The following is a 14,267-nucleotide window of genomic DNA, read 5'->3' as shown; positions in this document are numbered from 1 at the left end:
GCCAAAAGTTAGTGATGAAAGGAACTTAGTGTATAGACCCTTGTACATAACTATTAATTATTACCTTCTTGAGTGGCAGGGTTCTGCCTAAGTAATTGGGAAAACAACTGAGCAGACGATTAAGGGATACATCTATTTCAGCAGACAATTTATAGAAGATACTTCTCAAAGAAAGTGGTGGGATCTCACAGACTTGGAACTCTAAGAAATACACTTAAAATAGCAGAAATGATGCCACCGGGAAGAGTCTTGCATGGCAAGCAGGTAGACGTGGTAAATGGGTTCCCAGTTCTGTTTGCCATTTTTCCATTTTGCAGCTGTACTTGATTTAGGCAAGTTTTATGAGTGGATGCTAAAAGTACTTGGTAGAAGTTTGATGGCGAATAGAATATTTCCTCCGTCCCAAAGTACAATCTCACATATTATCACCCCCAAAAAATTTAACTTCACAGTGAAAAAATCTGGCAGACGCTACCTTTACGAAAATACCAAAGTTAACTTCACCAAAATTGGGACAAACCGACGTGTGCTTCCTCGTGTGATGCACTTCAGTAGTAATGATGTCAAAATGTATATCCCGAATCTGTTCATGACAAGGCATCAGACTAATCCAAAAAGGAACATTCCACAAAGCTGGCCTGTATTCTTAAAAAATGTCAATGTCATGGACATCTTCCCATGGTAATAAGCATACATTTATCTGTATTATCCTTTTTATTGGCTATAGTATATGTCTACAATAATTTAATTATTAATACATTTATGCTGATTGCAATTTTTCACTGTTATGAAGAGTATGTAATGAATATTCTTCTCCATTTGTCTTTTATTTGTTATACTGTGCTTCCCCGAAAATAAGACCTATCCTGAAAATAAGCCCCAGTTAAGATCGTCAGTCAGACGGAAGTATTTAGTGCATTATGATGATGTTCCAGAAGAAGATGACATGAGTGTATTTGAATAAATGTAGATTGTTGTATGTGAGAAAATAGGACATCCCCTGAGAATATGCCCTAATGTGTCTTTTGGAGCAAAAATTAATATAAGACCTGGTCTTATTTTCGGGGAAACATGACACTATCGCTGTTAGCGCCTCCGAGTAGATTCTGGGATGTGAGATTGCTTTGTAAAGGGGTATGCACATTTTATGTCATTAATATGGCCAGACTGACTTCTTGAAAGTTTATTTTCTGTTCAACTGAAAGGACCTATCTCTAGATCATGCATTTTAATAGTACCATTAATCCTATGATTCCAGTTAAATAAAGGTGAAACCGATAATTTCTTTTTTTATCATAATGTTTTTGTCATTTTTTTCTGATTCAGCTTTTAAAAGCGATTCATCTCCACGGCCATGAAGGACCTGTTTATGCAGTGCATGCTGCATACCAGAGGAGGGCATCGGATGTTGCCTTACATACACTGATAGTTTCTGCAGCTTCGGATTCCACTGTTCGAGTTTGGTCTAAAAAGGGTTCAGAAGGTAGGTTTAGAGGCATTATAATCCAAACCAATGAAATAGTAATTGTCAAACAAATGACAACCAGAAGTGCATGCATATCATTTTTTTAGTCTTTCTCGCAGCTTAAAAAATGTTATGATTCTAATCTAAGTGTTTGTGTTTTTTGTACTTTTTCAAAATACTAAGCTGTTTGTTAATGTAAATTCCTTCTAAGCCTTTTCATATAAATCATTTTGTTCTCTGTAACCTTGTTAAACATTGACCATTTAAATTCACATGGTCAGTGGTGACTCAGGATTGACTTCTCTCATCTCCCTGCTGACAACTAGGGCTGTGATGGTGGATAAGCTCGGAATTAGTTGTTCATGGTGTTTTTTATTATTTCTTAGTAACATGCCTTCAGACCTTGAACTTTGGAAACGGATTCACTCTGGCTCTCTGCTTATCCTTTTTGCCTAATACTGATGGTGAGTATCCTGCTAAAAGAGCATATTGAAAGAGCAATAGACGAGTATTTTTGTATCTCCATTATGACCAGAACCTAAAAGAAACATTGGGTCTCAACTTTGTGTCTAAATTTTTTCATGAAACAATTTGAGACCTAGCTAATATACTTTTGTTTTCAATATTCATATGATCTGAGTATAGAACATAAGGTTAAGGGAAGCTCTTTAGGAATTTTGCTAGCTGTTGGAAATTTAAATGACTTAGTATGTACTCAGGATCGATACTGTTATTTATCAAAGATTGTTCCCAGTAGATCTAAATTGGGAAAACTACATAACGCTTTAGAAGGTGAAGGTCTAGGATAAGTTGGAAAAGTACTGAAGATGGACCATGTGAGCATTTCTCTCAAGATGACAGTCCTTTCACATCCTGTATGATGACATTTTTGCCTAAGACGACGTAATATAGGCTCCCAAGAGAAAGATTTTCGTTTTGCCCTGAAACCCATCTATACCTCTCTTTGATTATCCTCCACAAAGACTATTGATAGCCAGAGTGAGCTAGTCTGTCTCTTGGCCGCCTCAGTAACCTGGAGGACAGGCCTGGTAGAGAGAGGTGGGGCCTGGAAGGCATCAGCCTCTTGCTTTCTGTGGCAAGAGCTGCGACTCCATGATTTCATGTGATGCTTCCATTATGTGCGAGGGCACCCTCGGAGGAGGAACTCACATTCTGGTTTCATAACATGGAATTTAATGTCTTCCCACATACACTGAGGCCAAGTGACTGGAGTTTTTTGGTTTTGTTTTTCGTTGATTTAAAGTGAGAAAATCTTTGAAAAATATACTTGGTCCCAAGGTGTTTCCTAAGAAAAAAAATTGCTGTTTTATCTTGCTCCACAGTCATTAGGACCATCCCTTGATAATGGGAATTAGTTTTTTGTCTTATTAAAGAAAACCAATTTTACAGATGCACCTTTCATAACTTTTTAGCCACATATTTAATTACATGCTCTTTTATTGTGTTCTCTAATTGCTTCGTGAATTTTGTTTTACTATTCTCACACAAAATGTAAGGTCCTCAGAGTAACATACTTTTATGTCTTTGTACAGTAGCCGGGATGCTAGGCTCATGGTAGTTCATCCATTTTATTATTCACTTGGGCTAACAGCTTTTCATATTAGTCTTCCATCTGACAGTGAAAATGCTCCCAGCCTGCTCTGGAGCTTCTCTGTCCCTGCTCCTTCTATCGTAAATGACACATAATGGAGGAAAGGACTCTCGGTTAATTTAGAGTGTTCATTTTATTCCTGTAGACATCTATCAAGTACTTTCAATTTGTCTGTTCAGTGGTGTGGGAAATAGAAGTCAGAATTCTTTACCTAGAGCTTAGAATCCAGCATAGGTGATAATCAAATGATGGAGTACTTACAGCGAAGCCTCTTTTTCCCCCCTCAGTACCAGTATTAGCATGTGGCGATGATGACTGCAAAATTCACTTATTTGTTCAACAAAATGATCAGGTAATTAATGATGTTTATGAAGAGACTGGAATTAGGTCCTGCTTAATTACATATCGAAATAAAGGCTATTTCCAGGTTAGAGAATTTTAGGAATGTTCTCATCGAAACCAAAATACTCCAACAGGAGAATTTTTTTTTTTTTTTTTTAAAGATCCTCTGTTAGATGGTTTCTCACTCCGAACACTAAGCAACTGTTACATTTACCACCAGGTCTGGAGTTGTTAGGGGGAAACAGATTATTAGGTGGGGGAAGGAGAGAAGGAAGATGCTGCAGTAGTGTTTTTTCTTAAAAATTTTAAATGAAGTCTCACATACCTACAGTGCAATACTCCTTGGTAGTGTTTATTTGTCCTTCTGAGCTTTACCTATTCTTTGAGTGGTTAAACTAGGGGAGGGAATTTCTAGAAAGAATTGGTTAATTCTAGGCTCATTTATTTAATTATGGAGATACTTGTTTCTTTCCATTCTGTAAGACAGTTTAAAATGGTTGTGAATGTCCAACTACCCAACTTTTATCCATATTATGTTACAATATATATCATTTTACCTTGTAAACATTTAGATTATTGGAGGTTTACAGATCTTATCTACTCATCATTGCTCAGTTAGATGGTTTAGATGATTATGAGATCTTTTTATTCCCAGATGAGACCTTTATCTTATGTCTAATCAAATAGTGTTCCCAGTGTGTGTGTGTGTGTGTGTGTGTGTATGTAGGACTGGCTGAGACCAAATGAAATTAATGGTATACATTAAAATATTAAATTCGATATACCTGAAAATATTAAATTCTTACACCAAACCCAATGACTTTTATCTCACTAGTTTCAGAAAGTGCTTTTCCTCTGTGGACATGAGGATTGGATAAGAGGCGTGGAATGGGCAGCCTTTGGTCAGTATGAAATTTTGCTGAGGTACATGTGATGGGGGCAAGTATGTGTATCTTTCAAGAAAGCAGCCTCCTAGGTTTTAAATTTAAATTTTCTTTGTATGTGAATTTTTTCTGTTGTCCCAATTAGAAAAGAGGATACGTATCCCTTCTATTTGCTATTAATTGGGGTCATAGAGGATGAAACAAATTGATCTTTTAAAAGAGGACACAAGCTGACTATTCCAAATGCAGACATTCTTGAGAAGTTCTTTGTAGAACTTAGTAGACTGCATAAAAATACCACATGTTATAACCATTCATTATCATTGTATGTATATATGTCAATATTATTAAAAATGAACATAGGTTGAATGAAAGTCTAAATTTTTCAGGAATAGAAATGTGCATGTTGTAGAGAAAAAAGTCTTATACTTAAATTTAAGAATGTAATGTTTTTAACATAATAAACTTTTTTTAATTAGGTAGAGATCTTTTCCTAGCAAGCTGTTCTCAAGATTGCCTGATACGAGTATGGAGGCTGTATATAAAATCGACATCGTTAGGAACTCAGGATGATGATACTATAAGACTGAAGGAAAATACGTTTACTGTAGAAAATGAAAGTGAGTAATAATGAAAATATTTGCTGTAGTAATATTTAGGTCTCCTAGCCAATTGATTTATCTGTTTCACCACATACATGACGGTTAGTTTTTCAGAAGTAACAGAGCCCTATGTGAAACTTGATACTGTGCATTTTTCCTTTTTTTATTTTTATGTGATGACGCATCATCTTTCATATATGAAACTTATTTTTCTTCTAAACCACATTAGTAAGATTTAAAAAAAAAAGTGTTGAAAATAATTTTTAATGTTTTTTCAATAAATTAATTTGTAAAATGTTACTAAATTTGCACTTTTAGCATAGGAAGATCAAAGTAATAATGTGACTTATCCATACCTTTGTTGGAAAATATTCTATAGGACAAGCTAACTCCCTACGTGTAATTCTGGTTTTCTTGCTGTCTGGCATCAGAACAATACACCTGCATGGTAGATACTGTTGAAATGTATTTAAAGGAGGTATTTTGGCATGTGTATCTAAATTATAAAGTTAGTTGTCAGTGAGCATTGTTCACCCTTGAATTTTCTTCTTTGTTATTACTCTTCTTGGTTATAAAGCCCATGAAAGTTGAGATTTTGGTAACATAATTTTATGAGGGGAATCAAGAAATACTATAACCAGCATATTATGAGTAGTTATTCCCAAATTTGACATATTTTTGTGATTTATTTATTTATTTTTATTTTGTTTGAAAGATTACAATCCTGATTTGACTTCTTTTATTTCTGCATTTATCTTATTTTTTCTTAATGGAATGGTATTTTAGGTTATTATACTGTGGTAATGAGTGAGCATAGCCAGGAGGCTGGCATGTTCATTACTGCTTTTTATTAGCCATAGCAGCTGTCCCAGAAAATTTAAAATAGAACATACTCTTTAATATTTATTTATGAACAGGTAGAGAAAAATTATGTATCTTTAGAAGTTTTTTCTCCTGTAATTTTGAACAGTAAGTGAAGTTAATGAAATTTAGAATGCATGTTCTTTTTTGTTGACTAAATCATGTGCTGATTTTTTTCCAGACATAATTGTACAACAGAGTTGGTTATGAAAAATGTTCTTTTTAGAAAATCTTTGAGAAAAGATGCTTCTTTGCTTTTGTTATAGGTACTAAAATCGCATTTGCGGTTACTCTGGAGACTGTCCTGGCCGGTCATGAAAACTGGGTAAATGCAGTTCATTGGCAGCCTTCATTTTACAAAGGTAGGAAGAAAAACATACACACATTCCTCATTTCCGTTAAATCTCACATACAGACTTTTAAGCTGGCCAGATGAAGTGGAGGATTTTTTTTTAGTGTGACTGGAAGTCTCAACTAAGACATTTGCAGGTTGGCAAAGTGTACTACTGTAGCCCTGTTCTGCTGACACTCAATTCCATTGAAAATTGTTGTCCTGAGTGGGAAAGGTATGATTCCTGCCATGATGCCGAAACCACCATACCCCTATTAATTTTTTCTCTTAAAAGTATTCACCTATTTATGGGATTTGAGAGATTGATTTTCAATCCAACTTCACTGGATCCTTTACCCTTGGTACTACGTAGTTGGTAATACTGAGACACATCATTTATGAAAAAATAAGATTCTTTCCCTCTCTTTCCTTTGTCCTTAACTTCCATGTATGGAGTGACAGTTGTGTGTATGCTCAAGCTGGTGCTGGGGTGTAGAACTGAGTAAAGCACAGCCTCTTATTCTTCCTCCAGCCTCTTTCTCAAGACAAGCGTAGAGAATAGCAGTGATTAATGCTCAGGTAACTTCCCATTCAGCTTTATTATGCCATATTTGCTGCAGTTAAAAAAAATAAATTATCCATGAAAGATACTGAGGACCTCTGCATATTCTTTCCTGAACCCTTTCCCCTCCACCCTTCCCTAGAGGCAACTACAATACTGAATTCGGTGCGCTGTCATTCCCATGCATGTTTTTATATTTTAACTACACATTTATGTAGCCATAAACAATATTGTTTTATAACTATTGAAACTTGATATCAATATGTATTTATCCTCTTACAACTTGCCTTTTTAACTTAACGTGCTAAACATTTGGAATTGTGTACACGTTGATGCATGTAGCCCTAGTTTGTTTATTTTTATTGAAGTTTATTCCATTGTCTAAATGTACAACAACTTGTTTATCTGTTCTTCTAATGGTATACATTTGTGTTGTTTTTAAAATTTTGCTGTTGCAGGCTGTAGTGAACATATTTGCGGTACCCATGTTATTCTGGTTATCTCCAAACATGATACCTGTTGATCGCCTAAAGGCATTAGTTTTTATTTTTTTTAGATGGTGTTCTACAGCAGCCAATGAGATTGTTATCTGCCTCAATGGATAAAACTATGATTCTCTGGGCTCCAGATGAAGAGTCAGGAGTTTGGTTAGAACAGGTAAAAATGTGGATGTTTAAGGAACAGAAAATTGGGTTTAAAAGCTGTTAAATCTCAACTGTCTATTCCTAGAGCTGCAAATGTTTATTCTTCGTATATGTTAAGTAAGTGAGAACATAATCTCTGGACTCAGTGGTTTTTCTTGTGAGAAATGTGGACTGTTGATTATGAATTGTTTTCTGTCTGTTATTGCATAGGTTCGAGTAGGTGAAGTAGGTGGAAATACTCTGGGATTTTACGATTGCCAGTTCAATGAAGACGGCTCCATGATCATCGCTCATGCTTTCCATGGAGCATTGCACCTTTGGAAACAGAATGCAGCTAACCCAGTAAGAAAAGCACTTTTAAATGTAGCGTCTCTGATAAAATACAGTGAATCCAAAATGAAACCTAGGTTAACAGTGTTGTTTTACATATAACACTAATGAAACATAGTAGAGGCGTTTAAGTTCAAATGCCTCTAATGACATCACTTCTTTTTGTAAATATATGCTGTATTTTATTAGATAAGAAACTCATGCTTTTCTAAGAATAGACGTATTCATTTGTTCAGCATTGTTGAGGCATTGAAATTTACACATAATAAGTTTTCTACATAAGTGAACTTTAAGCTATATAAAGTTTAAGCTCTCTGTTTACGCTATATAAATTTTTGATGGGAGTTTTTCCTAAAATGTGTAACTTCTCGGTCTTAAAAAAGGTAACATGGTTTAATATTTTCTTGTAGGATGACAAAGTATTCCATAGATAACTATTGAATGAGTGACTGACAAAAGGGCATTCTGAGCACCTGTAATTTTGTGATGGAATATATTGATGCTCTCGTTTAATTCTACATGGCCCTCTAAATATTGGGCTCTTCGAGGTATTTCTTGTAAGATTTAGTCTCTTCTCAAAGAGAGGTAATCTTCCTCTAATCATGCTCAGTATCTTCCATCTCTTACTTTCTAATTTGCTTCTGAATGGAGAAACGACCTAGCAGGAACACAGTGGCTAAGAACATAGGCCTTGGAGCGAGACAGCCTGGGCTCAGATTCTGTCCCAGCACTTCCTAGCTATGTGTCCTTGCGGACATTTCCTAACCTCTGTCTCAGGTTCCTCATCTGTAAAATGTAGTTAGTAATAACACCTACTCGTAGGGTTTATATGATGATTAAGTGGGTCAATATTTGTACAGTATGAAAAAATAGGGACTGGCATATACCGAATACGAGGCAAGTATATTTTAAATAAATAAATGAAAGAAATAAGAACATTCAGTGAATATGAGTCCACAGATTCTGAATGTACATCTGATGGCTTTCTTTATAAAGTCAAATTCATGGATTTGCATAACCTTTAGTTTGTGGGCTTGGTAGCAGTTGTGTTACCTGTGATGATTTGACTTCTCAATACATAGAGTGATTCACTCTTTCCCTTGTGTCTTCCATTTGGAGTGACCTTCAAGATTGTTTCCACTATTAAATGAACCAGGAAGCCATTAGCTCTGACACTTTTAAATAAATATTTTCGTTCTTAACTCGGAGCTCCTTTGAGCTATATTTTAGGTAGTACCGTATTTCCCCGAAAATAAGACCTGGTAGGACAATCAGTTCTAATGCGTCTTTTGGAGCAAAAATTAATATAAGACCCAGTCTTATTTTACTGTAATATAAGACCGGGTATAACATAACATAACATACATAACATAAATTAATTTTTCCTCCAAAAGACGCATTAGAGCTGATTGTCTGGCTAGGTCTTATTTTCGGGGAAACATGGTATTTGAGAGAGCTTTCATAGAAAAACTCATCAGATGAGTAAGGAGAAACTCAAACCAGAAGACAGGATTTCATTTCACTGTACTTGTGCTTATAATTTGATTTCAAATTTATAATAGCTACTTATCTAATATTGAGGGAGTTTTTTTTAATAAACTTTTTTTTTAGAGCAATTTTAGGTTCACAGAAAAGTTGAGCAGAAAATATCCCTGCCCTCATATGAGCATAGCCTCCTCCACTGTCAAGATCCCAAACCAGAGATACATTTGTTGTTGTCAAGACTGATTTTTTAAAACAAACACTGCCCTTTAGGACTGTCACAGTGGAAACTGTACTGATAGTCCAAAAGTGCTACCTATTGTTCAGAACATTTTGGAAACTCCCATTAGTGCTTAATTTAGAATTAGTTTTTATGTTACAGAGGAAATTAATAGCATTTCTTAGTCACAGCCTTTTTATTTTTTTGACCAGAAAATAATATAGCTTAGCTTAATCACTGGTCCTATTCATCAGACTTGGCTTTGAATGACCTTTTAGCCATTTACATCAATTTAATTTTCCTCTAAAGACAAGTTTTACCACTGTTTGAGGTTGTTCAAAAAGATGCTTTGTGGACCAGGCCTATGACATTTCCTGTATTTCACTGTCACTGTCTGTTTCCATGGTTGCTGAAAAGGCTCCCTCAGTAGGTGGGCCATCTGGGTTTGACTCAGCCTCTTTCCTCTACACTGCAACTCCTCTTAATAAGGCCGTTAGGCCCACACTCAGAATCTGCTAATGCATTTTACATATACTCTTTCTTTGTAACTTAGTTTAACAAGTAAATACTCACATAATACCTAATATATTCCAGCATCATTCTGTGTGCTTTACAAATATAAACTTTTCATCATAACGACCCTATGGACTAGGTAATTCTTTGACAGAAGGGTTAATTTAGGTACAAAAAGGTTAAATACTATTTGGCTTCTAGGAGACATTTAATAAATGATGAATGGAGGGAAATTTCCCAAAGTTACTGTTTTAAAGGACATGTTTGAATGTTTAAGTTCTAATATGCTGACTGGAAAACAGATCCTATTATTTTAAGATCCCATCTTGTTTACTTAGCTTTTCACCTTGCTCAGGGGCTTCAGTCTTGCCCGTTATCAGACCTGAGGGCTGAAGGCATTTTCAAATTTTATTTTGAGTGGTGGTGGTCTTTATTTTGATGTATCATGTACACTTTTCATTGTAGATAGAGTGGACTCCAGAGATTGTCATTTCAGGACATTTTGATGGTGTCCAAGACCTAATGTGGGATCCAGAAGGAGAATTTATCATTACTGTTGGGACTGACCAGACAACTCGACTTTTTGCTCCATGGAAGGAAAAAGACCAAGTACAGGTGAAATGTCCTAGTTGACCCACCCACTTTAAAAAGCATCCATGAGCACATGAAAAGTGGGGCCACATCAATAGCCATTAGGGAAATGCAAATTAAAACCATGGTGAGATGCCAATACACAACCTCTAGAATGGCTAAAGTAAAAAATACTGACAATAACAGGTGGTAATAAGGATGCAGAGCAACTGGAACTTTCATACATTCCTGGTGGACACGCAGAACGATGTAACCACTCTAGAAAAGTGGTATTTTCTTAAAAACTTAAACATACACATACTCTTTACAATTCAAATGTTAGTTGTTGTCAAAATATATTTACTTCAGTTCCACATACAAATTCTGTTATACCTTGTAATTTTAGGATATTCTGTGGCTCTTGGCGATTTGTTACTGATAAGACTAGTTGTTGATTCATGATCCATTAAAAAAACCCCAATAAATTGGGCTTAACAAAAATGTAAAATTTTTGTTCTTTGAAATACATATCAGGAAAGTAAGACAAGTCACAGACTGGGAGAAAATATTTACAAAGCACAGATCTAATAAAAGATTTATATTCAGAATATACATAAAACTTTTCAGAACTCAGTAATAGGGAAACAAACAATCCAACAAAAAAAAATGGGCAAAAGATTTGAACAGATATTTCTTCAAAGAAGACATATGGATGGAAAATAAGAACAGGAAAAGATTCTCAAAATCATTAGTTATCAGGTAAGAGCAAATTAAGACTACAATGAGATACCCTTACATACCTATTAGAAGGATTAAAATGAAAAGACTGACTAGACTAAGTGTTTGTGAGGGAGTAGGCAGCTGGAACTCCAATACATTGCTGGTGGGATGGTTAAATGTACTGCCACTTTGGTAAATAGTTTGGCAGTTTCTTAAAAATTTAAATATGCATCTACTGTATCATCCAGCCATTTTTCTTATTGGTAGTATTTACCCAAGAGAAATAGAAGCTTATATATAGGCAAAGACTTGTACATAAGTGTTCATGACGGCTGTTTTGGTGAACCACAACTGGAACACAACCCACATGTCTGTCAGTAGGTGAATAGATCAACGGTGGTATATCCATGCAAGGGAGTATGACTCAGCAATAAAAAGGACTGAACATTGATACACACTCCATGAGTGAATCTGCCCCATGGTCATATTTCCATGGCGTAATAAATGATTTTGTGTCTGATACTTTGCTTGTTGCAAAGAATTCTGTTTTGAAATGTATGATTGTTTTTGTTTATACCCAGGTGACTTGGCATGAAATTGCAAGGCCTCAGATACATGGATATGACCTGAAATGTTTGGCCATGATTAATCGGTTTCAGTTTGTATCTGGAGCAGATGAAAAAGTTCTTCGAGTATTTTCTGCACCTCGGAATTTTGTGGAAAATTTTTGTGCCATTACAGGCCAATCACTGAATCATGTGCTTTGTAATGTGAGTATCCCTCTAAATGTTTTAACTAAATCTAGTCACTTCATTTAAAATTAAAAAAAATTTTTTCTTAAGGCTATAAATGGAGTATATGGGTACAAAGGAAGTCAAATTGTTTTATTATTGCCTTGACAAAATTTTGTGTACTCTGTGGCGTGCAGTAATTTAAATATTAGAACCAGAAAATTTGTCACAAATTAGCCCAAGACACTAAAGAATTTAAATGTTAAATTAAGGTATGAATACTGTCTGTCATCGCTGGTGGATTTTGATGGTTAGCATATAGTTTCATATGATATAATTGGATTAATATAAATTACAGAGTTTAAGTAGATTATTGGCAATTCAAATGTCCCTCTGTAAAAAATTGTTTAAATATTCAATTATTTAAATATGTTTAATGAAAATACTATGAATCTCTTTCTGGGAAACATCTGTATTTGCATGAGCATCATCAGATACATGCCTGTGAGACTCTTGGAAGTGGAGCTCCGGGCTTTCCATTTTCAGCCTACTCTGTGCTAGAAGCCAGCCCAGTGCATCTCGTATCAGACCCTGAAACCCAGTGAGCTGTTTGGGTTCGATGAACTCATTGATGAGAAGATGCCCAACTTTCTGGATTGGGTAGAGGGTTGGGGGGGTTTAGCTGGAACCTGTCCGTTGGAGAGTGATTGCTTAGCATTGTTTCTGTTGGTTCAGGAAATGGAAATGTGGGCAGATGTCCACACAAAGGTGGCCTTTAAACTGCTTCTCAGCATTTATGGGTATGACATTTTTGTAGTGCTTGAAATAACAGTAACTTTTAGTGTTTAAAACATGTATCAAACTTTTTATTTATTTTTTTCATGTATATCTATATGTTTTTTATTTTGTTTTTTTATTATTAGTTCAGGTGTACAAAACAACATAATGATTAGACATTTTACACACCTCACAAAGTGATAACCCCACCAAGTCTACTACCCATCTGACATTGTACATAGCTATTACAATCCCATTTTGACTATATTCCGTATGCTGTACTTTACATCCTGTGACTATATATATATTTTTAAGTTATAGTTGACATTCAATATTATTTTGTATTAGTTTTAGTTATATAGCACAGTGGTTAGAGATTTATATAATTTATGAAGTGATCTCCCCAATAAGTCTAGTATACCCATCTGACACCATACAGTTTTTATAACGTTATTGACTGTATTCCCCATTCTGTATTTCACATCCCTGTGACTGTTTTCTGACTACCAATTTGTACTTCTAATCCCTTCACCTTTCTCACCCAGGCTCCCAACCCCCATCTTATCTAGCAACCATCAGTTTGTTCTCTGTATCTATGAGTCTGTTTCTGTTTTGTAAAGCATATACTTTTTATTCCAGCAAGACGGTGATCTTCCAGAAGGAGCTACTGTCCCTGCTTTGGGACTATCAAATAAAGCTGTCTTTCAGGGTAAGTCTTTAGTCTCCAAAATTATTGAACCCATAGTGGTACTTAAAATCTAGTTACACACTTGTGTAACATGTACTTAATGTTCATTGTAGCTAATACTTTTTTTTAAATCACAATACATGCATCTGTCTTCTCCATCACATGTTTTGTGATAAATACTTTGAACACACACACGCCCTGAAATAGGTTCAGCTTTCACAGAGTCATGGATCGCCACAACCACAGCTACTAATCTGGGTAGCCTAAAGAGTCTGTTCCATAGTTCTAAACGTTTGGGGAATGATAGGTCAAAGGAAAAGGAAGGCATCTTTATGGAATTGACTAGTGTTCCAAGGAGCACACTTGGAATAGTAGAAATACCCTTGGCTTTGGAATCATGTGGCTATGGCTTTGAATTACACTGCTGTGAAGTGCCATTACTTTCTGTTAGCCTTAAGAATGGGACATGTATAGGAGACAAAAAGATGGTGACTACATCCATGATGTTGATGTGTTTCTTTTAACCTAGGAGATATAGCTTCTCAGCCTTCTGATGAAGAAGAGCTGTTAACTAGCACTGGTTTCGAGCATCACCAGGTGGCCTTTCAACTGTCCGTACTTACCGGTAAGAAATGGCAAAAAGACGGTTTAATGGAATTATTAGTATGCAGAGTATGGTATCTGTCACTGCTGACCTAAATATGTGCTGTAGAATTTACTTATCATTTGCATAAAAATAGAAAAAATAATTGCAATGATATAAATTTATTATAGAACCTCCCACTGAAGATCATCTTCTACAGAATACTTTGTGGCCCGAAGTTCAAAAACTGTAAGCTAGCTCTTTGGTCTGATTCTGTTATACTTGGCATTGTCCCCTCCACGACTTGCTTTTCTCCTTTGCTTTCCTCTTACCTACATTTCCCTCCCTGC

At 35.5% G+C, this 14,267-nt stretch overlaps 1 protein-coding gene across 3 annotated transcripts in view; it reads left to right on the top strand.

The window, feature by feature from the left end:
• Window positions 1-14,267, top strand: part of ELP2 (elongator acetyltransferase complex subunit 2) — a 37,915-nt gene that overhangs the window by 7,821 nt on the left and 15,827 nt on the right. For 2 of the 3 annotated variants that reach the window (XM_019740818.2, XM_074340123.1), the window contains 13 exons: window positions 1,327-1,483; window positions 1,852-1,929; window positions 3,365-3,429; window positions 4,255-4,321; window positions 4,783-4,923; window positions 6,033-6,128; window positions 7,216-7,316; window positions 7,514-7,645; window positions 10,314-10,463; window positions 11,720-11,908; window positions 13,286-13,355; window positions 13,864-13,959; window positions 14,109-14,166. In XM_019740818.2, the coding sequence (XP_019596377.2) occupies window positions 1,327-1,483; window positions 1,852-1,929; window positions 3,365-3,429; window positions 4,255-4,321; window positions 4,783-4,923; window positions 6,033-6,128; window positions 7,216-7,316; window positions 7,514-7,645; window positions 10,314-10,463; window positions 11,720-11,908; window positions 13,286-13,355; window positions 13,864-13,959; window positions 14,109-14,166 (1,400 nt within the window). Of the gene's footprint in view, window positions 1-571; window positions 682-1,326; window positions 1,484-1,851; window positions 1,930-3,364; window positions 3,430-4,254; window positions 4,322-4,782; window positions 4,924-6,032; window positions 6,129-7,215; window positions 7,317-7,513; window positions 7,646-10,313; window positions 10,464-11,719; window positions 11,909-13,285; window positions 13,356-13,863; window positions 13,960-14,108; window positions 14,167-14,267 lie in introns of those variants that run through there. The other variant, XM_074340124.1, reaches the window with a different exon arrangement.

Source organism: Rhinolophus sinicus, linkage group LG09 (genome assembly GCF_036562045.2).
Source record: "Rhinolophus sinicus isolate RSC01 linkage group LG09, ASM3656204v1, whole genome shotgun sequence".
NCBI classification, from domain to species: domain Eukaryota; kingdom Metazoa; phylum Chordata; class Mammalia; order Chiroptera; family Rhinolophidae; genus Rhinolophus; species Rhinolophus sinicus.
The sequence above is the reverse complement of the archived record's forward strand: the minus strand, read 5'-3'. Positions and strand labels throughout refer to the sequence as shown.